The sequence below is a fragment of the Ahaetulla prasina genome, chromosome 1 (assembly GCF_028640845.1).
Source record: "Ahaetulla prasina isolate Xishuangbanna chromosome 1, ASM2864084v1, whole genome shotgun sequence".
Taxonomy (NCBI): domain Eukaryota; kingdom Metazoa; phylum Chordata; class Lepidosauria; order Squamata; family Colubridae; genus Ahaetulla; species Ahaetulla prasina.
The window spans coordinates 21,480,295-21,505,407 of NC_080539.1; the positions used below are offsets into that span (position 1 = coordinate 21,480,295).

General features: G+C 41.5%; 1 protein-coding gene across 9 annotated transcripts in view; it reads right to left on the bottom strand.

The window, feature by feature from the left end:
- Positions 1 to 25,113, bottom strand: part of CUX1 (cut like homeobox 1) — a 374,189-nt gene that overhangs the window by 31,013 nt on the left and 318,063 nt on the right. For 4 of the 9 annotated variants that reach the window (XM_058164381.1, XM_058164379.1, XM_058164376.1 and 1 more), the window contains 2 exons: positions 22,277 to 22,541; positions 4,418 to 19,915 (listed from right to left, as the gene is read on the bottom strand). The exons of 1 other annotated variant lie outside the window; for it this stretch is intronic. In XM_058164381.1, coding sequence (XP_058020364.1) covers positions 19,207 to 19,915; positions 22,277 to 22,541 — 974 coding nt within the window. In that variant the 3' untranslated portion in view covers positions 4,418 to 19,206. Of the gene's footprint in view, positions 1 to 4,416; positions 19,916 to 22,276; positions 22,542 to 25,113 lie in introns of those variants that run through there. 4 more of the 9 variants (XM_058164375.1, XM_058164377.1, XR_009152844.1 and 1 more) reach the window with 3 other exon arrangements.

Genomic DNA, 25,113 nt, shown 5'->3' on the forward strand with positions numbered 1-25,113 from the left:
GAAGGGGAAAAAAAACTCTGATGTATGTCTTTTGTGTCTCATCAGGTTATCATCTTATAAAACCTCAGCCAGCGGTAATCATTCTTAGGGAAAAGATACGTTCTTTACTTCAAACCTAGAAATGAATTTGTATCATAGGTTTAAGTCTCTCCTCTTTGGAAGGAGAGAGGAGCTGTGCAGCACTTCAAAGAATCCAGGTATGTGGAGGTAGCGATGCTCAGCAAAGAGCCACAGTGGCGCAGTGGTTAGAGAGCAGTACTGCAGGTTACTTCTGCTGACTGCCAGCTGCCTGCAATTTGGCAGTTTGAATCTCACTGGCTCAAGGTTGACTCAGCCTTCCATCCTTCTGAAGTGGGTAAAATGAGGACCCAGATTGTTGGGGGCAAATATGCTGACTCTGTAAACTGCTTAGAGGGGGCTGTAAAAGCGATATATAAGTCTAAGTGCTATTGCTCTTTTTGCTTGGTAAAAATGGAAAGTTAGCTACCAAGTTCCCAATCAATATAATTATCAAAAAGTTAGAAATGCTAGTTGCAGTTTAAATTTACCTAAGAAAAAACAATTAATGGAAGCATAACAACTCCACTAAGTGCTATGGCTAATTTCCAGATCAAACGGATTTTGGAAGAGCCTCTCTGTGCATTGTAAAAGCAGCTTTTTCCTGTTGAATCCAAAGTGCTATCCAGCCCTAAAAGAATACAGGTAGTTCTCAATTTACAATCCATTTGTTTAGTGACAGTTTGAAGTTACGATGGCGCTGAAAACAGTGACTTATGAGCAATTCTCAACAGTTACCGCCATCACAGCTTTCCCAAGATCACATGATCAAAATGACATTTGGCAACCAGAATGCTGCGTCCCAGGGTCATGCAAGCGTTATTCCCCAGCCAAACAAAGTCAGTGGGGGAAACTGGATTCACTTAACAATCACATGATTCACAGCGGCTGTGATTCACTTAACAACTGTGGCAAAACAGGTCGTACAATCAGCAACTCACTTAACTAACCTTTGCTTAACCGCAGAAAGTCTGGTCCCCAATAGTGGTCCTAAGTCAGTAGTGGGTTTCAATTTTTTTTTACTACTGGTTCTGTGGGTGTGGCTGGGTGGGTGTGGCAGGGGAAGGATACTATAAAATCTCCATTCCCACCTCACTCCAGGGGACGGGTACTGCAAAATCCCCATTTCTTCCCAATCAGCTGGGACTTGGGAGGAGAGAATAGATGGGGGCAGGGCCAGTCAGAATTTTTATTATAGCTTCTCCGAACTACTCAAAATTTCCACTACCGGTTCTCCAGAACTGGTCAGAACCTGCTGAAACCCACCTCTGTCCTAAGTCAAGAGCTACCTGTAATTGAGTCAGTATTTTATCAGGCACCTGCCTAGATAATGAAATTACAGCCAGATGCTACCCTTTGGGGGCTCTTTTGGGAAGTTATTACTGCAGGATTTTCTCTGCAATCATGGCAAATCCTTGGGAAAAAACTAGTAGAAAAGGTGTAATGCATACAGTGAGAAATCTTTGGGTCTTATTGGGACATTTGATAATGAGACTCATAAATATTTAATTCTTTTGAAAAAGTCTTCTTTAAGCATTGGTGTTGAATTTTGGGTGGAAGTTGAGTATCAAGTGTTACTTGATTTAAGTGCCAGCTTTGCTGGCTGAGGAATTCTGGGAGTTGAAGTCCACAAGTCTTAAAGTGACCAAGGTTGGAGACCCCTGTTGTGGAGAACACGTTTTTGGTTGCCTCAGGCACCCGAGTTCCTCTCTTATCTGATGGAATCCGTGACAGAATTAAAACATATCAAATATCTTTATCAAAAAATCATAAGGAATATTTTTAAAGTAGACATTTCTGGGATATTTCAAACAAGGGCTAAAGCATTTCAATGAAGCATCATCAATGGTTCATGTCCTTAACAATACTAAAATGGAATCCGCGGACCCAAGATTAAAGATGGTTCTTGAAAATTAAACTTAATTTATAAATTAAAATTCCATCTAGGATGTACAGAACTCCCCAGATAAGATATCTAAAAGTTGGACTTTTTATATTGAGGATGACAGAAAGGCTTCACTGGCCCATATGATATGGTCAGATGAATATTTTATTTATTTATATCCTGCCTTTTATTATTTTAATACTCTTTCCTCCTCCTTTCCCACCTCACCTGTCAGGTGAGTTGGGTTGAGAGTGAGTGACTGGCCCAAAGTCATCCAGCCAGCTTTCATAACTAAGGCGGGACTAGAACTCAGTTTCTGTTGTGTCTGTGCCCCCCGAGCCGGGCCCCCTGCCAGAAAGTGACTTGGAAAGTGAGGGGGAAGGGCCATCAGGACTTATCTCAGGAGCACCGGCTTCCCTAGCTCAGCTCCAGGAGCCAGAGGCAGGCCAGGTGGAGGAGATAACAAGGCCTCCGTCCCCCAACTCTTCCTCCCCAGGCCACGCCTCCAGACCCAGCTGATGGCAATCAGGCCTGGCTGGACCCTAGGTTTCGTAGGCAGGAGGCGGGAACAGCAGAAGCAGGGGTGGGGCAGGCCTAGGAAGTGCTGAGTCATGGAGCCACACCCCACAGGATATAAAAGCAGCAAGGACTGCTATGCCTCTTCGTAGCAGGCAAATCAACTGCTTGACTAGAGCTGAAGTACTGTTTGTTGACCCATTGGCATCCAGGGAGGTAACAGAGACACTTGGCAGACGCTCGCTAGCTTGCTGCCAGAGCTGATAGGGCCGGCTAATTAAGTCATCGCTTGGACTGAGGCGAGGGGGACAGAACACTCTCCATGTTTTTAGCCTAGTGCCTTAACCCCTAGATCGGGGTATCAAACTTGATTTCATTGAGGGCCGCACCAGGATTGTTTGACCTGGGGGAGAGGGCAGGGGTGTGTGGTCAGCTCGACCTCACTTGTGTCGGGGGCACCTGTGTTAGCCCAAGCGCTCTGCCAAGAAAATGGCTCCCAAGCTCCATTTTCAGCTGCGACGGCTTCCTGCAACCTTCTGCCAGCGAAAACGGAGCTTGGGAAGGCTGCCCATAGCAGAGACACCACGGCAGAGGCATTGCGGCCTGATCCTTTGCTGTTTCCAGGGCAGCCCCAAGGACCAGATCTAAGCATTCCCTGGGCCGGATTTGGCCCCTGGGCCTTGAGTTTGACATCCCTGCCCTAGACTACCCTGGCTCTCTAGTGGTTTTTTTTGGGATACTTTATTAATGTATACAGGTAGTCCTTAATTTATGACAATTGGGATCTGAATTTCCATTGCTTAGCAAAGTGATTGTTAATACGTTTTTATAACTTTTTTTGCCAGAATTAAATGAATTACTGCAGTTGTTAAGTGAATCATACAGTCATTAAGTGAATCTGGCTTCTCCCATTGTCCTTCTTGTTGGAAGCCAGCGGAAAGTCAAATGGCGATCACATGACCCCATCATGCTCCAACTCTTGTAAATACATGCCAGTTGTAAAGTGACTGAATTTTGATTATATGACCATAGGGATGTTGCAACAGTTGTTAAGTGCGAAGATCAGTGAACATTGTCTAAATGAATAGTTGTAAATTGAGGAGTATCTATAGCAGCGGATTAACAGGAAAACCTTTAAATAATGAAGATGTCAGTAAACAGATTAACAGAGTTGGAAGGGACCTTGCAGGTCATCTAGTCCAACCCCCTGCCCAAGCAGGAGACCCTACACCTGCCTCTACCTAGGATCAAACTCACAACCTCCTGATTGTGAGGCAAGAGCTCCACCATATAATTTTAAACTATATACTATCGCTTTTGAATCTGTTTACCAGAAATTATGACTATTGAATATACATGATGGCTAAAAGAATAATATTGAGAAATAATAATAATACTGAGATTATTCTAGATGTGAAGGAATGGTTCTTAGAAATGTGCAATCTGCTTTGGGAAAGGGAGTATTTTCTGCTGCTGCAATAAAACAGAATGCCGATACATCATCATGTGGTATTATGGCAGAGTGTTTGTGACATTTTTCAATAATATTGGGTACTGTAATTATATTACAGTAGTGCATTTATTATTCAACCAGTACTATTGATAAGGATAAAATACAAGGTAGATTTCCTTTTGTTTTTTTTTCTTTCTTACTTTGCATTTCTAGTTGGTTTGGGGTTGTCTCTTTTCTAATCTTCAGGTTGTTTTTTTTATTACAGATGTTTTTGTGAATTGTGCGTTAGTATGTACACATAATACATTAGAAACATTTTTTTAAAAAAATTATCTTCATATATAAAATAAAGCCAATTAATTTAACATCTGAACACGTTGGCGTTCCAAATATTGCATGCCAAAGTTCCTCTGAAGAGCATTAGACAGCGTGCATCAGACATCTGAAATAAGACCGCAAAACTCCACAAAATCACAAAACCATGGAATTACAATGTAAACCAGCCGGCTGAAGAAATGTTTGCTGCTTTTGAGTTCAGCCTGTCCCAAGGAAGACAACCCAGACATCACTGTGTTTGTATAAAAGATATTTACTTCAATTATCACACCTAGGGTGCTAGTGAATAATAATAATAATAATTATAATAATACATCATGTGAGTTTCGTACAGTGATATTGCTTCTCCGTATCATATAGGGACTGTTGTACAGTGCTGAGAACATACATTGGCTAACCCAGGTTGGGAAGAAAATACCACTTCCCGCCAAGGGAGGAAGTCTTCTCCTGCTCTGCCACTGCCAGCCATATAAAACTTTTCTCTCTCTCTTTTTTTTTAATAAACTTTTGAATAAGAAATAAAATGTTACAAAAGATGAAATCACAGCAACACAACAGGGCAGCTTCTCTCAAAGCTACGTGTACAAAAAGAAAAAGAAAAAAAAGAAAAGAAAGAAAAAAGAAAAGAAGAAAAAAAGGCTTTTTTTTTGGTCAACTGGGTCTTTGTGAGGGTATTTCATTAAAATTGGTGATTCTGAATATAAGAAACGAGCTTCTAAAAACACCTAAGACTTAGTGCGTTACAGGAAAAAAATAATATATATATCTATTTATATATTTATATATATATTTATAAAATACTGCTAAAAATGTTGGACACCACAAGTACACGGGGATAAAATGGAGCTTATCAATATTTTTTCTTTTTAAAAAGAAAATATTCTCAGGAAAAAAAATACACCTTTTTTTTGTGTTTCGAGTTCATTTTTGTGCTGTGTTAGTAGTCAGGGCAAGTCCAAAGATTAGCCCAGTAAAATGGCAAGTAGTTATTGCACAAATGCAAAAAAAAATAATAATAATAAAAAATACAAATAAAATAAAATAAAAACGAATTCTTCAGAGCATAACTAAATGGCAAAATCTTAGGCACCGCCCTCCCCCAATTCAATAGGGTTGGAATATGCAAGACCTTCCAACTGGATTGTGTGTCTGTGTATCTGCATGTCACAAAATAAAATAAAATAAGCAAGGCTGCCATTTACTTTGGAATTAAATGTCCAAATTTGCAGATATGACATTCCTCAGAGGTTTGTTCAGAGTAAGATTATATATTGCCTGATTTGGGGGGAGGGGGAGGGGAGAGATTGGGATGGGAAGATCAGCAGAAAACGGCTTTTAAAATTGGAAATGCATAGACTATTCAGAGAGAAATTAAAAAGAAAATCTTCCACAATAAAACCTTCCTTTTGTAAAAAGCTTCTTCCCCCCCACCCTCATTGTTTTCTCCAGGTTCCAACTGCCTGACAGGATGTAGACAGGGGCGATGGGTGACTAGTGGGTTAGTTTTCCTATTGGAAAAATGGAACACCAGCATGCCACAAATGGATGCCTGCAGCAGGGCAGTCTTGCCCCAAAGACTAAGTGTCATTTAACTTCTCACTTCCAGGGCCCTGCCATGTCCCCTCTCAAGAGCATGGTGGCATCTTACAGGGGTGGCTATCTCTGTCACATAAATGGATCTTTTATTATTTGCTTTTTTCCCCCCTCCAAAGCAAGGACTTTTCAATCGTTTTCTATTTTTACATAAACTGCTGCCTCTCTTCAGTACAGGTAGTCCTCGACTTACGACCACAATCGAGCCCAAAATTTCTCTTGCTAAGTGAGACATTTGTTAAGTGAATTTTGCCCCACTTTACGACTTTTCTTGCCGCGGTTGTTAAGCGAATCTGGCTTCCCCACTGACTTTGCTCGTCAGAAGGTCGGGGGGAAAAAAAGAGGTCACTGCAACTGTCATAAATATGAGTCAGTTGCCAAGCGTCGGAATTTTGATCACGGGGATGCTGCAATGGTCGTTAAGTGTGAAAAACGGTTATAGGTCACTTTTTTCAGTGCTGTTGTAACTTCAGCCACTAAACGAACGGCTGTAAATTGAGGACTACCTGATTACCCTCACGCAGAAGAATTCCACACTCTACCATTCCTTTCCCCCATATTGCTGATAAACAATTCAATCTCTTTTCCTTCCAAAAAATTCTCACCTTCCCCACACACACATTGCTGTTAAGTGTGCAAAGAACCTTTATGGCCAGCTAATTGTTAGGCAGAGTGGTGTATCTAACACCATCAAAGGATAAAACATGAATCTACCATGGTGGGAAGAAAGACAAACAAATGGATGCTTTGAGATCTATATTATTTCTGACTTATTTTTGCTTCTAAGGTTTAAGTCCCGCCCTCTCTCACTGTCCCTTTCCAAAAGATAATTTCCTAACGAATCCCAAAACAGGTTGAGGTGAAGCCTTGAAGAACCTTCAAGTCACCATGGGGACTAGCTGAACATTGCCATGCACAAGGATAGGCAACGACATGCCCGCCTGATGCTTTGGATTGCAATACTCATCTGCCCTGATTGCACAAGCAATGGCAAGCTATTGTGGGAACTGTAATCGCCAACACTCGATGGCTTGCCATTGCTGTACCATAGAGCAGGGGTCTCCAACCTCGGCAACTTTAAGACTTGCTGAGGAAGCTGGCTGAGGAATTCTGGGAGTTGAAGTCCACAAGTCTTAAAGTTGCCGAGGTTGGAGACTCCTGCCGTAGAGTCTAGTTCAGAGAGTCAACAAGCAGTGAATACAGAACTCTTAAAACGAAGAGGAGAAAACTAGTAGTAGATGTCACTCAATGAACACCGCTAACGTACTGTAGTATGGTCCATGCTGCCAGGCAACCTTGTAGCTAGTTATCATGGGGATTTTCAAAAGTCATGCAAAAAAAAAAGACAACTTGCAAACTCAGGGTAAAAACCACACAGAGGCTTAAGAGCAATCTTGGTAGAGGAAAGCCGTCTTTCAGAGGGAAGTTTTTTTTTTTTTTAAATCTTGATATGTTTTGGGAAAGGGAAAAATGCCTGTTCATGGATTCACTTCCTAGGCTCAAGGAGGCTGAGGCCCTTCAAACATCTCATAATTCTGTCTTGGATTCTTATGCATTCGTGCGCCCGTTTTTCTTATCCTTTGAAATTCTTCAGCTCAAAATATCTTTAAATATTTTTTTTTGTTTTTTTTAAAAATACATATTTACAAACAACCCAGATATACAAGAGTCTATGGGTCTTGACTGAAGCTCATGCCCGTAGTTCATTTGCGATTTATGCAGAGGAACCTATTCGGACGAGAGTGTCCACAGACAGTCTGCAGCCAAGACTATTAGGGGCAAAAGAACAACAGTATTAAGGGTCAATATGCTTTACATAAATACATGCTTGAGAGACAGTTGAATAAAAATCAAATCACTTGTGAGCGCTAAATGGGACAGGAAAGCCGAGGCATTTGTTCTGTTTGAAGAAGTCCCAGTTAAACTGGAATGAGCTTCTCTTGAGTGCTCCAATTGGAAAGATCGAGGAATGCTTTGGTAGACAGGTTATTCTCTGGATGTGGATGATTATTAGGTTGCTGCCATTGTGTTTATCTAGCAATACTATTGTAGAATTATCAGGAAAAGGAATTCTGCAATGCGCAGCTGCAGTACCCCAAAGTGTCTTATGTGAGTGGAGGAGGGCTAGCAAATTATAATTTGATCACCATCACTCTAAGTGCCTCTCTTGTTTATTGATTGGCGCTCTGTGAAGAGCGTTTAGTCTAGAAACGACTGAGAATGGATAAAGATGGTTTAGGGAGTGGAAATGAAGTGATGATGGGCAAGTAAGCAAGCAGAAAACCCTTCCAGTTTTTGTCAAGAATGTCTAAAAAAGGTTTGCCTGAAAGTATGGAACAGAATGAAACTTGAGGAAGATGCGACAAGCTGAAGGGACAAAAGGAAAAGAGTATAAGAGACAAAGTTTGTGACAGTTGTAAAGCCAAACTCCTTGCCTCAGAGGTGGGCATGTGCCCTAACCCATGTTTTTAATTATAAAGGGCCATATTACACCCTGATGGACATAAATGCACAATGCCTGGAAAGAAAATCTAAAGAAAAGACCCATGTTGTGAACGCATCATTTTTTCTCAAGGAAACCAATGCTAAGTGGTTATGGCACGATTCTTCTTTTGGCCACCATGTGCCAAACAACAGATGGTTTACACTTTAGCATGCCCAGAATTAACAGTGATTCTCCCTTACTTTTGAAGAACAAGGGGACAAGTTCATTCAATTAACATTTATTCATTTTATAAGCAATTCTATCATTTAAAATTCTGCAGGTATGAAAACAAGGGGTGCCGATTCCAGCTCAGCTCATCTAGAGTTACACAGAGGAAGTAGGATGCATCGTGCATCTAATGCTCAAATTAGGTAAAGCAAGCCTTTAATCTCTGGAAATCATGGATTCTTTCCTTTTGAGAGAAAAAGGGATGATCTAGGCACCTGGTTTCATTACTGTAATCTTTTACGAGCAATCAAAGGATAGAGGATTGATTCGAGGATTTGAGAACAGTGGCCCTTCAAAAGCTCTTGGGACTCCAATCTCCCATCAAGCCCAAAGAACATGACTGAGATACAATGCTCAATGACGATGGGCAGTGAGGTACAACGAACTCTGAAAAAGGTTCAATTAATATTCCTGCAGTTTTTCTATTGATTATCTAGTGTGTGTAATCACCGACAAGTTGTAACTGTAATTAGAATTGTCTAGAATACCTTTCTGGTTGAAGACTATGGGTGCTCAGCAGAGCAACAAGCTGCTAACGTAAGAGAGGCTGGTGTAGGAAAGCAGCAAGACAATCTCACAAAAACATGTGGCTACTTCAAGGGATTGCAGGGAGGTCCTGTACTGTGCCTGCAATACATTTCTGTTTTTGAATTCAAGAGCTGCACAATCAAAAAGAACATTAAAGATCGTCATTGTTCTATCAGATCCTTGAACATAGTTTCCCACCCCCCTAAGGATAAAGGAAGAGTAGTATAATTTCTTTTGATTTAGTCAATATATTAATTTATTACTTAGCACAAAGTATCAGTTTATCACATTCTGCCTAAAGTATTAGCTATGTTTAGTGCATTTGGGAAGGTATTTTTTTTAGCTTTAGATTCCAGAACTCTTTTGAGGACTATTACGCTGACTGAGGGCTGAAAGATGCTTTCCCAGGCGCTCTGATCACAAGCTTTCAAATGAACAATTTTGCAGTCCTAAGGTTGATATTGCTGTCTTATTTATGTTGACTTGTTAGTTAGCCCTTCTGATTTTAATGGGGCTTACCCTTGGATAAGTGACATAGCATGGTACCCTTATCCAGTTTCTCACCCTGGACAACCAGGTGTGTCTATCACGTGCTCAATGGACCTGCAGTTGGAATTTAACCAAGACAGATATCTTTACAGCAGAGCAAGGCCAATAAAGGAAAGATGTCATGCAAACAATATACAAAAATAATCTACAATGCAAACAAAACAACCTAAAATTAATTGCTGTATTAAGACACCCACACCTAGTCTTTCTATATTGTGTCATCATAAACCAAAGCTATTTCCACTGGAGTGAAAATCAAGCTATTGGTAAATCTTTTGAAGCTAATTTGCATCTTATTTGCATCGAGACTTCCCGATGCTGTAAATCAGGGGCCTCCAACCTTGGTCCCTTTAAGACTTGTGGACTTCAACTCCCAGAATTCCTCAGCTAGCTTTGCTGGCTGAGGGACACAGGGAGTTGAAGTCCACAAGTCTTAAAGGGACCAAGGTTGGAGACCCCTGCTGTAGATACCATTTTTTTACCCTCACAAAGAAAATGAGGCCACAGTCAGTCTATGTTGAGGATCTTATTTTCCCTGGACCTTCCCTGCATTTTGCTCATGACAAAGAATTGTGAGTTCCTCAGAAGACAGGACAATTCTCAGATGGTTTATTAATTAATCACCAATTAACTCCACGAAAGAGCCACAGTATCCAGGAATTGTCTCAGAAAGCTTTTTGTCATTAAAAAAAAGTGGGTGATATTTTCACTCTGCCTTATTTCAGAAGATTGTTCCACGCATTGTTTATTTTTTAAATAAAAGAACAATGAGATTAGTGATGGATGCACTACAAAGCAGCAGAAAACCGGAAAGAGAAAAACTAATAACAGGAGTTAAAAGAGTTACACTATTCTGCTAGTATAGCAGATAGAGAGGTAGTCCAAGGAAGCAATACGCTCCCCAATTGGGACAAAATTGCTACAATCGAGCTCTGTCAGATATTCAGTGCACCTGAGCTTGGGCAGCCTCTCATATCCTGAAGCCCCTAAAACTTGTGCTGGGATGATCCCTCCTGAAGCTTAGGATTTTGGGGATTGTAGTCCTCATGCACCATACAACTGCAGGAACGCCAAGTCGGAAAATGCCGATGTAGGAGTATTCAAAAAAGCCTAATGGACAGTGGGATCATTTTCACAGTCTGAGAAAGTGAGGAGGAAGAAAAAGAATAGCATCCATCTATGAATGCCTACACTTCAGCAATTCAGGGGTTGTAACAGAATTCATGTCCTTGCTTGTTGGAGGTTGCTTCTATAAACATTTCACTTTTGGATTTTTATATTTATAAGTGCTCTGTTATACAATACAGAATATCTTGTTAATGGAAGACACCTTTCTACGTGGTTCCAACTCAATATGGTTGGCTTTGCTAGCTGGAATTGGACTGAAATTGATTCTAGTTTAAAAGATATTACTGTAAACCAGGGGTGTCCAACCTTGGCAACTTTAAATACCTTTGGACTTTAAACTCGCTGGGGAACTCTGGGAGTTGAAGTCCACAAGCCTTAAAGTTGCCAAGTTTAGACAGCCTTGCTGGAGACTAGCACACTGCTATTAATGGATATTTTGTCCAGTCAGTAGGATTGGATCTTAGGGTATAAAAGCCATCCTTAGGTATTTTATTGCTATCTATTCACTTTTCACTATGCTAACACCATTATAATGAAAAATAACACACACACACTGTTCAGTAGAAAGAAAACCTTTTGACAAGTTATATTTATCTTATGTTTCCTTGCCCCAGAAACTATGGTACCTGCAAGTCTAAATGCACACTTTAAAAGCCAGGCCCAACTTAGACTCCTTCAGATTTTGGGTTACAATTCTCATCATATCTGAGAGTGTACAATTGAGGAAAGCGGATTCAGACAAAAACAAGCATTTGCATGCACAGTGGTACCTTGGTGCTCAACTGCTTTGAAATTCAGCAAATTTTATACTCAATGCATTTTGATGTGAACATTTTCGTCCCGGTACTCATTGTTTGCTTGGTACTCAATGCACAAGCTAGAACTTGTCGGTGTCATCTGCCTTGTGACTCACTATATTATTCCTTATGGGAAAAATCTGTTTGGTACTCATCACACCTCCCAGAACCAATTAACAATGAGTATCGAGGTACCACTGTATGTGTGGAAATCCCATTTTGAAAAAAGAGAGGCCTCCAAGGCAATGTTTTATAAAGAACCTGAACACAAACAGTCCAATCCTGAATGAATCTGGCCCCTCTTCGACCACACACACTCAGAACTGGCCCTAGATTGTAATCTAACAGTACTCATTGTTGCCCACAGCAGGAGCTAAATGTTTAAAACAAGTTTTTAAAAAAATTGAACAACTTCAAGAATTTTTGTAAGGATCTCAGCAAATTCACTGATAAAAGTCTGTTTTCAGAGGAATTAGGCATCTGGGAACCAAACAGAATGTCTGTATAATTTTGCTAACTTTTTGGTCGTGGTCTCTTCAATCTAACTCAATTAACACTAAACATTTGCCTTCAAATTACCTTTCACAAAAGTAGGATTTATTGGTTCACTTGATTACTTTTAAATTTCTGTACAAAAAGAATCAGGAAATGGAACTTGGGAATCCCCCTTTAAAAACATAGCAGTAGCCAACTACAATTTTCTAAGGCAGGAGTCTCCAACCTTGGCAACTTTAAGACTTGTGGACTTCAACTCCCGGAATTCTGGGAGTTGAAGTCCATAAGTCTTAAAGTTGCCAAGGTTGGAGACCCCTGTTCTAAGGCATTCTGTCTTTCACCAGAAGGATGTACATGAAGGCTTCACTAAATCTTTAAGACTCATCTCTCTGATTTTGGAAATGACTGGTACATAAAGAAAGCAAAAACTCATTTTAAGCAGCCTTCTCCAAAATGGTATCTTCTAGATATGTTGGAATTGCAGTTATCAGTTCTTCTTACATCTGGAAGATGCCAAGTTGGGAAAATGCTGGTCTTAGAGTAGCCGAGGCACTTTAACTATGGTATCTGAATTTCTGTTCAACCAATGTCCTAGAACTGTTTTTTTTTATGTGGCTTTCTCAGTTCTTATTTGGAGCTGCATATTTAAGGATTTATTTTAAACTATTCTTACATCCAAACACATCACAATGCTTAAAATAACAGTGCGCTGCTACCTGTCAAAACCACAAATTATTGCTTTATTTTAAATGGCAGCATTTCTACATACTGAAATAGCAAACTGAAATGTAATATCAGTAGTTTCTTTTGTAAAGTTTCTTTAGCTTGGAATACACTGGCACCACTGGCTTTTCAGTCACAGACTAGAAAAGCAGGGTTACCTGGACATTTAGTACACATGGTCTACAAAAATCCAGATGATTTCTAGATGGCAGCAGAGATACAAAAGTTCTTATTTCTGTAGCCACCCAACTCAACCAAGTGATTCTGAATGGCTTCTGTTGTTATCTAGTGGTTTTCTGGAGATTTTGCAGCCAGGTTTAATAGTCATAGTCATAGCTTGTAAGTAAGAACCCCCAACTTAATTCAATTTATTTGGATAATTCTGTACAAATATGACTCCAGCTTTCCAACACTATCCTTCTAGTTTGCCATAATCAAAATATAGCCTATACCTGCCCAACATTTGCCATAAAGTATGTTTTGCAGAATCAACTCCATTTTGGAGGGTTGCATAACACACAGAACTATAAATCAAATCCATGGAGTGTTTTCATACAATATGCTAGAGCAAAATGTGGTTGGCAAGTTTCTGCTTCCGCGTATCATGAAAGCAAAGTCATTGTACATAATTGTTCTCCTCTGCTAAACGTAATGATTGAAAGAACAAGCTGAAGTGTCTCCTTATGAGCCAGTCAGTCAGTTTGGCCTCTCAAAACTGCAAGCTAATTTCCTTCCCTCTTCAGATAAATGCATTTATGTCAACTACTTTCTGGCACCAGAGAGTATAGGAAGAACTCAAATTATCCTAAGAGGGGCGCTGATACTCCTGTGCCAACTTAATTGTAAGTTCAATTCAGTGCAGCTTGTAATTTTCCTATTTCAAATAAACTCTAAGAAATCCAAAGCTCCTGTTGTTGCTCAAGGCTGGCTGAATGCTCCATTACAATAATCCCACTTCAAAGGGAAACAGAGCAATATGGAAATAAAGGAGTTCCTTTCCACACTACCTATCTCGGTGACAGTTAAAGAGGAAGGTTGCTCAGTCATTCTCCTTGTTGATTGAAGACTGAAATTAGCTGACAAAAAAAATATATCTTTGGAACAGGAAAGCTGGCGTCCCCTGGCTACTCCAACTGGCCTCTGCTCTGCCCCTTGTAGGCAAAGTAAAAGGTGCACCATCTACTCACAACTGACTGAAAACTTGTGGCTAAACTGGGCTTCAAAGGAGGGCTGTGAAATTAATATAAATCTCTAAAGTGGAAACCAGATGAGCAAAGCTCACACGCAGCAATATGATCTATGGCAGAAATACAACTGCATGTCAGTCATGGAATGACAGACAGCATGCTGCTGAGGATTCTGGGTATTTTATCGGACAGGGGATTGATTTAAACTGGGGTGCTAGGCAGGGTTACAGCTGAATGGAGTGTATATGCATGGCAGGATAGGTAGATGGGATGGCTGCTTTTTCCAAGAAAAACTGACTAGCGTTACAGATATTCTCATCAAGAGTCCTCAGTAAAAGAAGCATTTTCTGGATGACTCTAAAAAACCCTATTTCTTGAGTGTCTGGAAGATAGATGGATACACACCAAAAATACAGAAAGAGATTGCACATTATGCTACACTGTGGGTTGTTTCAAAATTGTTTACTTAATCAACCACGACTGGCTGAGTCTGCACAAAAAGGCGGGAAAACAATGACCCTGTCCCAACTAGCCAATCAACATCATAACTTAACTCGTGAGCCAGGGGGCAGAAAGTCTAGTTAGAAATGCAGTCAACCCTATCCACTAGTTTGAAAAGTGTTGTATATATGTGGAAGGGAGGAGTGATTTAAGTTGCAAATGGACTAAAGTGTCAATCTTCACCAGTGGACAGTGGACCAAATGGGCAGTTGAGGCTACAGTGGGCAATAGAGCAGGCAGCCAAGCACAAATCCTTCCTCAATGGCTAACGAGAAGATTGAAAAGGGTCTAGGCAATTGCTTTAAGCAGAGTAAATCTTCAGCCAATTAGTTTAACCGGGCGATGTACTTCTACAATTTAAGGGACAGAATCAGAAAATATACATTTACAGAATGTTGCTTCCTTCTTAATTATAGTTCTCTTGTGCAAGGCATCAAATAGCCTCCCACCATCCAGTCAAACTTCAAGAAGTATTGGGAGTACAACTCACAGATCTGCCAGTCAATAGGTAAAGAACACCAGAAACAGTAGCTAAATCTTTTCAGAGACACAAAGAAAACTCTCAAATGGCACCCACCTCCAAAATCTCCTGAACTTCAGTCAGAAAACACAGCGTCAAGTAATGACCTGATAATGACCAAAACTTGTCACTAACTCTGTATGGCAAAAATCTCCAATAGAGCTAAACCTACCCATAGAAAGTAGAGTTCTATCATGCTAGGCCAAGATGGTAGTCAAACCATTAAGACCAACACTGGGATAACTAATGGCATCTTTGTTTATTAGATATGGATTTTTGAGAAATGTTGGCCACCCTGGTTCTCTCAATTACAACCTCTCTTTTCAAACTGAGAACAGAAATGATCAAGAGAGCCCAAATATGATTAAAGTGCCAAATTAATTAAATCTCCAGAAATTTCCTGAATTGAATGTGCAGCTATGGGCAGAGCAGGACCACCTTTCATTCGATCTAGCTGGCTTAAATTCTACAACCATTATTGGTTGCAATAAGCCACAAGTTCTTGAGCAGGTTCTCCCCTGGGGGAAGAATTGAATCAATACCGTTTTGCTTTGGCAGGAAGCACTGCCCAACTTGAAAAGAAGGGGTAAATCCGAATTTGTAATTTCTTCGCTAAAATCCAAGTATATCTGGATGGGAAAGCACATGAAAGACAGGAGAATATATATATTTTTTCCCAAGGCACTTAAATATTGCTTATTAGGGCAAATGGCAAAACCCCAAATGCTAGGCCGCCCCGTGTCACATTAGTGATATCTCTCCATGCGTTATGGAGAAGAGGCACCCAAGATGTTGATAGAATGAAACTGAGGGAAAAGGGAGATCTTAACTTCAATGGCTAACTGAACTGAACACATTGGAAAGTATTTAAGAGGAAGACAATAAACCAGAACTGGAATATTGCTCCATTGCCTAAAGAAATATACAGACACTGGAAGGCTAAAAACAAATCCTGTGCTTGCTGGAAAGCTAAAACCTAATGGAAGTGAAGCAACGCAAGTGTTTTTTAAATCTTGTCAGAGAATGAAGAGCTGCTTCCGGTGTTGCAAAGGAAGTAGGGATTTCTCATTGTATGTGGAAGGCAGGCCTTTCGTTTGAAGCCATGTCACATGCTGTAACTGTCCATCCACCCATTCTAAAGTCAATTTTCTAGAAAAATCCTGCCAAAGCTAAAAAGAAACGCCCCCAGCAGCAGGCCTTAAGATCTCAAGCAGCGGTTCTCAAGCTTGGCCACTTGCAGATGTGTAGACTTCAACTCCCATAATTCCCCAGCCAATATGCTGAATGGAGAATTCTGGGAGCTGAAGTCCATATACTTTCAAGTTGCCAAGCTTGAGAAATGCTGTTCTAAAGGGAAAGTGTGGCTGTTGCCCCATTATTGATTCTCAAGCCAGAATCTGTCCCTAATTTTGCTTATGTATGTGCAGATTTGCACCTTCAAGTCAGAATAAGAGCTCTTTGTGCATTTTAAAGATAACATTTCGTATCCCCCAAACAGCCGAGAAACGATAAAATTAACAGAAAAAAGTGGGAAAAGTAAACCTGCCTTCCAGCCTCCTAGAGCTTTCGTTCTGGACCATGAAAAGGCATTTGTTGTTGTTGTTGTTGCTGTTGTTAAAGCTACTGAACTCTTAATTTTGTGAAGACTTGAATTAAGTGCTGCTGTTGCATATTGAAGACATGATAAAAACCTAATTTCTGGTTTTTTTTAAATAAAGAAAAAGAATACACAGGGAAGGTGATTTCACATTTTACAGTACTGTCCCCTCCCCAAAACAGACTTAGTGACCAATTAATACAACTACATTGAGGTGTAATATTGGGAATATATCTTTTAAAGTCAGAATGTCTCTTCCCCAACCCCTCCCACAATATCATAAAGTAAATATTAATTAGAACATAAGTCATGAATGCACCATTAAAGTGTCATCAAAAGATGTTGACCTAAGCAGTTTTCCATGATACACAATACGGCCCTCCAAAAAAAAAAAAAATCTGTCAATAATATACAGTTTGACAACTACATCTTGTAAATTAAACCCAATACTGCCGGCAGTCTATCCCTCTAAAGAATATTTGCCCCTTTCGTCCTTTCCTAGTAATCAGATAATAAAATACAGCACCTATAAATAAGCCAAAAAATAATAATAATTATATCCATGTATGTGTGTATGTGTGTGCATGCATGTGTGTGTGTGTGTGTGTATACACACACACACATACACTTACACACATTCATACCCATACATATACACCAAAATCATCTATTGTTAGTTTTAAAGATATGGCAATAAAGGAATCTAAACCAGCAAATCTGTAGAAGCCATAACTGATAAAACAGCTTATTGAAAAAAGGTGGCAGTAATGCACTCTAAGCGTGCACAAGTACGTAAGAAAATACCAACGTATAAAATTGCACACATGCACACACACACATACGCGCACTCATTTCTCCATACATTTCTATGCTCACGCATATACACATAGACAACGGGAGAAGCTAGAGACAATTTGGAAAATCGATTCTGTACTTTGATCGGCCCTGCGGCTGTCATAAAATAACAGGAAGAGCTTAATTATTTTGGGAGAGAACAGTTCCTGTCGTGTGTGCTTTGGTTGGCCATTCTGTAGTTTGACATTGTGATAATCGAAGGTTATGTACTTTTCTTCTGGGGCCCCTTCCTTTTTGTAACCAGCATATGTCATGGGACCATGGGTAATCATTTTGGGATGTTTAACTATACTCCAAAGAGGCTGAAATAGTTGCCCTTATTCTCTGGAGTATTCTGAGACCAGAACAGCACAATGACTGATTTTAAGCCCCAGATCCTACTAAAATAAGGGGCCCAAGTAATATTGTCCAACGAACTATTGCCAGCTATGAATGACGGAAACCCATCTTGTTGGGTAAGGCTTCTCATTGTTCCACCACACTGTTTTTGAAACTGATGCCAGGTTCATCTTTCTTGCCAACCAACCCCTCTCTATAAAAAAATAAATAAATAAATACCACACATTCTATTTTGTGTAGCATATTATCATTATGCCACCTGCCTGATTGCCTGGCGTGTGTTAAGGAGTGTTTCCAGGTGCCCATGTAATTTATTTATTTTTTCTTTCAAAAAGCTGGTGGTGTTTTTTTTTCCCTTACAGATCACATGGGTCAATGATTAATTGTGCAATCAGGTGGTGTTGAGGACTAGTAACTTATATGGACTTTGTTGGCAAGGCTGGCATAATGCAATTTAATCTGAACCGATCAAGTACATCCCTCTTCCAAGCTGTCTCCCACAACCTCCCAGAATGAGGTCTGATCCGCGTGCTTTGTGGTTAGAGGTTAAAAAGCAGATTATAAAATACCTAGATTTCAGAATTTTTCTTCTTTTTTTTTCTGTCCTGATTTGGCCTAAAATGGAGTGTATTAAACAAATTCCAGCCAACAAAGAGACTAGAATCAGTTAAAGCTATGAAACAATGTGCACTACAAGTCAATTTTCTATTCCACTTTACAAGAAAAACACTGAAGTCAGCTACCACAAATTAAGATGTTTTCCTGATGTGTCTTTTTTTTTGTCTGTTTAAAAAATACATGGAGTAAATGCGTTTTTTTTTTTAAACCCCAAGTTTCAAACAATACTCTTTCTTGAAAATATTTAGGAATTCAAACTAGTGTGTTTAGAGTCGGGTTGACTGTGCAATCTCTTAGTGGCAACTGAAGAGCTACAAAACAACTTTTTTTTTAATCTCAAAAAATCTCCCCTCCCATCTTTTTGTTTTCCTGGTTAAAGAAGATAATAGTGTATTATTATCGCTCTGTTTAGCCATTAGATGGCTGATAAAAAGCCCCCCCTTTTAAATATGTGGGTTTAATTCTTTTTCTTGTTTGTATATATATATTTGTTTTAAAGCCCACACCAAAGAGGAGGGCAGAAGGCAAAAGCTGTATGAGTTTTTTTTTTCTTCCCCAGAAACTGTGGAAATCACTTTAGGGCAATTAATAGAAACACTTCAGGGTACAAAAAGCTGGACAAGTTTCAGTTTTCTTCCTTGAAAACACAAACATAAAACTGGGCTTAAAACACTCCTTTTGTTCTCTATATGCACCTTGGCCTATGGCATTTTTTTGCCCCGTGGCCTGCAGGGCGGTAAGTGCGGGACACAATAGAAACCAACAGAGGTCCAAGTTTTAACTTCCCCAGCCCTGTGGAGCTGGGTGAGCTTAATCTCAAAACTCCCATTCAACGGGCTCCTCTCGACTCGCAGCCTTCTCCAAACGGTGGATTATACTGTTCAAATTTGCTGCCTTCTTTTTCCTCAAGGTGTTGTCCCGTGTGTTCTTGGAGCACGCCGCCTCAGAAAAGCTGAACAAGCTCTTGAGTGAGTTGGATTTCTGAGAGCTGGTGATGGCCAGCGTGGAACTGGTACTTGGCACAATGGGTACTTTCTCCACACTTTCTCCCCTGGGCTTGCAGGAGCTCTGTCCTACAAGGACTGAGGTAGAGGCATCCTCTTCTGGAGCACAGTTGGGCCTGGCCTCCAGAGTTTCTCCTGAATGTTGAGAGCTCAGTGGAGAACCCTGACGTGGTGCTTTGAGCCTTCCCTCGTCATCTGTGTCTTCCAAGCTCTCCATTCCCAACTGGAATGTCTCCGTTTTCTCCGAAGATCCGGCGTCTCGCAGTGCCTCTTCCCCTGCTTCGAAAGCCGACGCTGCTCGCCCTCCCTGAGACTTCATGGTTGCATTGCTGTACTCATCTGCTTCCAGGTTGCCTTGTTTTGTATCCGGTGGGCCTTCCGGGTCCACCCCATCACAACTGTCTCCTTCGGAGCTGTGAACTGCCCGATTGCTCCTAGCTGAAGGAGAGTCACTCGACCCAGCCTGGCTCTGGCCTCCAGCTTGGATTTCTTCAATAAACAGCTCTCGACGAATACGTGACCTAAAAGAAACATGGCAAGAAAGGAGTGTCACCACTGGTTGCAGCTGAGATGATAACGATAGTTGTGTCTGGCACTTCCTCCAAGGACACTGAATGGGTGAATCTGGGATGATTCTATCATCATTACAGAGCAGGGGTGTCACACTCAAGGTCCGGGAGCCAGATCCAGCCCACGGGATCCTTAGATCTGGCCTGTAGGGGCCGCCTTGGAAAGAGCAAAGATCTGGCCCACATTGCCCCTGCCAGTGAAAACAGAGCTCGGGAAGGCCACACGCGGACCTCCCAAGCTCTGTTTTCAGCCACAATGACCTCCTGCAGCCCTTTGCCAGAAAAAACGGAGCTCGCGAGGGCCATGCCCAATCCCCCCAGCTCCATTTTTGCTGGCAGAGTGCTCAGGCCATAGGTGCCCCCAACTGGAGTGATGTCAAGCTGGCCATGCGCCTCCCCGCCCCCGAGGTCAAACACAACCCTGATGCAGTCCTCAATGAAATTGAGTTTGCCATCCCTGTTACAGAGGTTACTTAGGCTGAGAGGAAGATAGGCAACCTTTAAGTCTGAAATTAATTAAGACATTAATTTGATACAGCTATTTAACAGTGAAGTCCTATTATGTACTTGATCAAAATGGTCTATTCACTACACAGGTAGTCCCTTGATTTACAACAGCAACTGGGACCAGAATTTCCATTGCTAAGTGATGCGGCTGTAAAGAGCAACTGCATCGTACAGGCCTCCTGTGTGAGCAGGGGGTTGGACTAGATCAGGGGTCTCCAACCTTAGTAACTTTAAGGTTTGTGGACTTCAACTCCCAGAGTTCCTCAGCCAGCTTTGCTCAGGGAGCAACTCTGGGAGTTGAAGTCCACAAGTCTTAAAGTTACTAAGGTTGGAGACCCCTGGACTAGATGACCTCCAAGGTCCCTTCCAATTCTGTTACTGTTACTTAGTGGCAGCAATCCTGCAGTCCTATTTGCCATCATCAACTGAATCCCAAGGTCGTTAGGTGAGGCAATTTGCTGCTGGCTTCCCACAATCAGTCAGTTGGGAAGCAGCAGGTTACAAGTCCCAGGCCCAAAACAAGGGATGTGAGAGGCACAGCATGGGCCAGGTGCATGAGGGTGCACAAAAGGCGTGGTGTGAGTTGGGTGTGCGAGGATGTGTGGGATAGGTGTGGTGTGGATTGGGTGCCTGAGAGGCATGGGATAGGTTAGGGAGGGTGCAAGGGGATGTGCAAGAGGTGAGATGCACTAGGAGCTGGGTGTACGAGGATGTGCACAAGAGGCACTATTGTTGCAGGTTGGAGAGGGTGTATGAAGGAGTGCATGAGAAGTGTGGCACAGGGAGGGTGTATGAAGGTGGTGGCACAGGGAAAATCAGGGCGGGCCTCCGAGCAGCCAGTACAGATAATCCTCAACTTACAACAGTTCATTTAATGACCGCTCAACGTTACAATGGTGCTGAAAAAAAGGGACACATGACTGTTTTTCACATTTACAACCATGGCAGCATCCCCATGATCACCTGATCAAAATTCAGGCACTTGGCAGCTGGTTCACATTTATGACAGCTGCAGTGTCCCGGGGTCATGTGATCTTTTGGCAGCCTTCTGACAAGCAAAGTCCATGGGGAGGAAGCCAGATTCACTTAACAACCGTGTTACTAAAATAACAACTGCAGTAGTCCACTTAAACAATTTGTGGCAAGGAAGGTTATGAACTGGAGCGGCGTTTCACTTCTCAACAGAAATGCTGGGCTCAGTTGTGGTCGTAAGTCGAAGACTTACCTGTAAAATGTGATGTGAGAGGAGCTGTGAGGGTGGAGGAAAGTTACAATCTGTGACCTTCCCTGCCCTTTTCCCCACGGATTCGTTTGAGTAAGCTGGCAGAGAAGGTTACAAATGGTGATTAGGTGATTGAGGGATGCTTGACAAGTAATTGTAAGCATGAACTTGAAGTAATTGTAAGCATGAATTGTAAGCCAAGTGCTCAGACCAGAGTCATGTAACTGTGGGGATGCTGTGATGGTCTGAACTCTGGTTATAACCACCATTCCTTCTTGGTACGGTCTCTGACCGAATGGTCATAAGCTGAGGACTACCTGTACGCTGCTTCTGTTAGACACGGACCAAACTAACAGCTGAGACTGAAAACTCAAGCTACACGCAGGGGTCTCCAACCTTGGCAACTTTAAGCCTGGAGCAAAGCTGGCTGGGGCATTCTGGGAGTTGAAGTCCTCCAGGCTTAAAGTTGCCAAGATTGGAGACCCCTGAGCTACAGTAAAGCAACTCCCCTTCCAAGGGGCTTCTGTGAGGAAAAGGGCAACAGGACTGCTGGTTGGGCAGTAAAACAGGAAAAAACTACCTACCTGTAATTGTGGAACCAATTAATGACGGTGCTGGTCTTCAAGTTGAGCTGCGTGGCGAGTTCCTCGATCGTTTTTGGTGATGGGTATGGCTTTTGCTGATAGGCCCGTTTCAGAGCTTCTTTCTCTTCTGGAGCCAAGACAACCCGAGGTTTCTTGAGCTGATGCTGCGGTTGTGGGCTGGCCCCCTGGCTGTAATCGATTCCAGTGGAAGAGGATTCTGAAGGCTGGCTGTCACTGACGGAGCTGTGCCGCCGTTTCATGTATGCTGGAAAACAAAGGAAGCCACGCCGTCAGCCGGAGACAGAAGCGACGAATGGGGAAAGCTGGTTCATAATGAAAAGGTTCTGCAACTCTATGGGGGGGGATATCAGAACTGCTTAAAACTGGTTTACTTAGCCAAGACACATCTATTAAGACTGACAGCCTCTTTCCATTTTCATGCACAAGACGTTTCTCGTCATCCAGTAGGGTACTGCGTGGAGTCTGAAATGCGCTCAGAAGCTGATAAACGGGATTTTATCTCATAGGAGATCAAATCAGACATTAGATCAAGATCTCCTGGAAAATCCTTTGGTGAATGGCAAAAGGCAGCTGTTCCCTAACAGTTTAACATTTGCAGTAATACTCCTCTCTTTCCGCATTAAACTATTGAAACAATGCTTGGCTTAATCAACCCGTTAGCAGGGGCTTTCTTTGATTTTTGTTTAATTATAAACCTTATAAAATAAATTCCTTAGTTTAGAATTTGGTAACTGTAAGCGCTTATCTTTTGCCTAAGGTTTCAGCAGGGACTTATTTCAGATTCAGTAATAATATTAACAATCAGTGAGCCACCTAGTTAACTGCTGAAAGAAGACTGCACAGACTGACTACAAACAATAGTACGACAAAGTAGCAACAATAGTACAATGGAATATCTGCAAGAAAGACCACTTGTCTGCAAATGAGAACTGGTGGGATCACAAAATAGGCAAAATAATAGAAAATGAAGACTTAAAGTTATCTGGGATTTCACTTACCGTATATACTCGAATATAAGCCGATCCGAGTATAAGCCGAGGTCCCCAATTTTACCCCAAAAACTGGGGTAAACTGGGGACTCGAGTATAAGCCGAGGGTGGGAAATGAGGCACCTACCGGTTGGGGAAACCCTCCCTCCCTCAGCTGAGAAGGCTGGCGGGTCCCCCCGCCCGCCCTCTCACTGCACCGGCAGGGCTTCCGTCCGGAAAAATGTGAAAAAAAGAAAAAAAAAAACTCGAGTATAAGCCGTATATACTCGAGTATAAGCCGAGGGGCTTTAAAAAAAAAAAAAACTCGAGTATAAGCCGTATAGACCCGAGTATAAGCCGAGGGGAAGTTTTTCAGCACAAAAAACGTGCTGAAAAACTCGGCTTATACTCGAGTATATACGGTATTTAAAACAGTATAACTGCCTATCTTCTAACCAGCCCTGGGCAGCTTCTAATCTTCAGCATTCAAGCAAACACCTGTCATTAACACCCCAAACTTAACAATTGTTGAAAAGAAAGACAGAAAAGGTCTGGAGACACTTAGGAGTACCTGAAGACAGCAGAAGAGAAGAGAAAGAACTGGAGAATATTACAAAATACAAAGATCTGAAAACAGAAGTAGAACGACTGTGGCAAAAGAAAGCACAGATAATGCCAATAGTAATAGGCACCTTGGGTACAATTCCAAAATATCTGGAGTGCCACCTAAACACCATCAGCATCTACAAAATCACAATCAGACAATTTCAAAAGGCAGCTTTAGTTGGAACAGCCTGTATCCTGTCATATTTAACACCATCAAACAGCACCTGCCCATTCCACGACTCGATAGGTGGATAAAAATGCCAAATCCAGTCTAAACAACCGTGCAATGAACTACAATACAAATTCTACCATCCTGAAGTCTGCCTATCTCTGGCTTAGCTCCACAGGAGGCCAGGCAAGTTGACAATTAATGTCTTGACAATTAATGTCTTGACTAGTGTGTGAGTTACATAATATCCAACTCATTTGAAGAACATCTGCTTGCAGGTAACTGCCTTAAGGAGAAAAAAAGGTGATTTCTATACTGGGATTCCAGTTTGAGAGAGCCAGCTGGTCACTTGGTATATCTTAACAGAAATCAGGATACATCAGCCTCCGTGAAAATCTTTGTAACTGAACCAGATTTATCTACCTAATGCTTCTATTCCCTGATTGATGCTTCAGCTTGCAATCCTTAGACTTGGCTTTAGCTTTATGTCTGCTCCTACTTCTTTCTGTCCTGTTTTGTTACTTTGGAACTCAGCCGTCACCTGATGTAAATTTGGGGTTGGCTCCTGGATCTTTGCCTGCTGATTCAGATGCCTGATTTGCAGCTCATCGCAGGCTGTGTTTATTGTCCTGCAGCTAGCCCAAGGTCCCATTTATCCTACCTGAGATGCTAGAGGTCATATTGGAGGATTTCTGCTGGCAAAGCATCTATTTCTTCATTATAGGTCCTCCTGTAAACATGAGTATCCTTGAACTGCCATTTCTGCTAACCACAAGCAAGCTACCTCCTTTCTCTAGAGAGAGAACAGTGGGTCTGCATTTCATTTATATTTATGGTTAAAGACTGAAAAGCCCTTTTACAATAGCAGTCACGTCCTGCGTAACTATGCCTCAAGTAATTCAGTATTTCCTAAAGTAATTAAAAAGTTAAATCAAGTAATCTAATGATACAAATAATTTAACATTTGTTAGCTTTACTGAGGATGACTACAAACTCTGCACAGTTGACCCATCCTTCCATCCTTCTGAGATTGGTGAAATGAGGACCCAGATTGTTGGGGGCCATATGCTGAC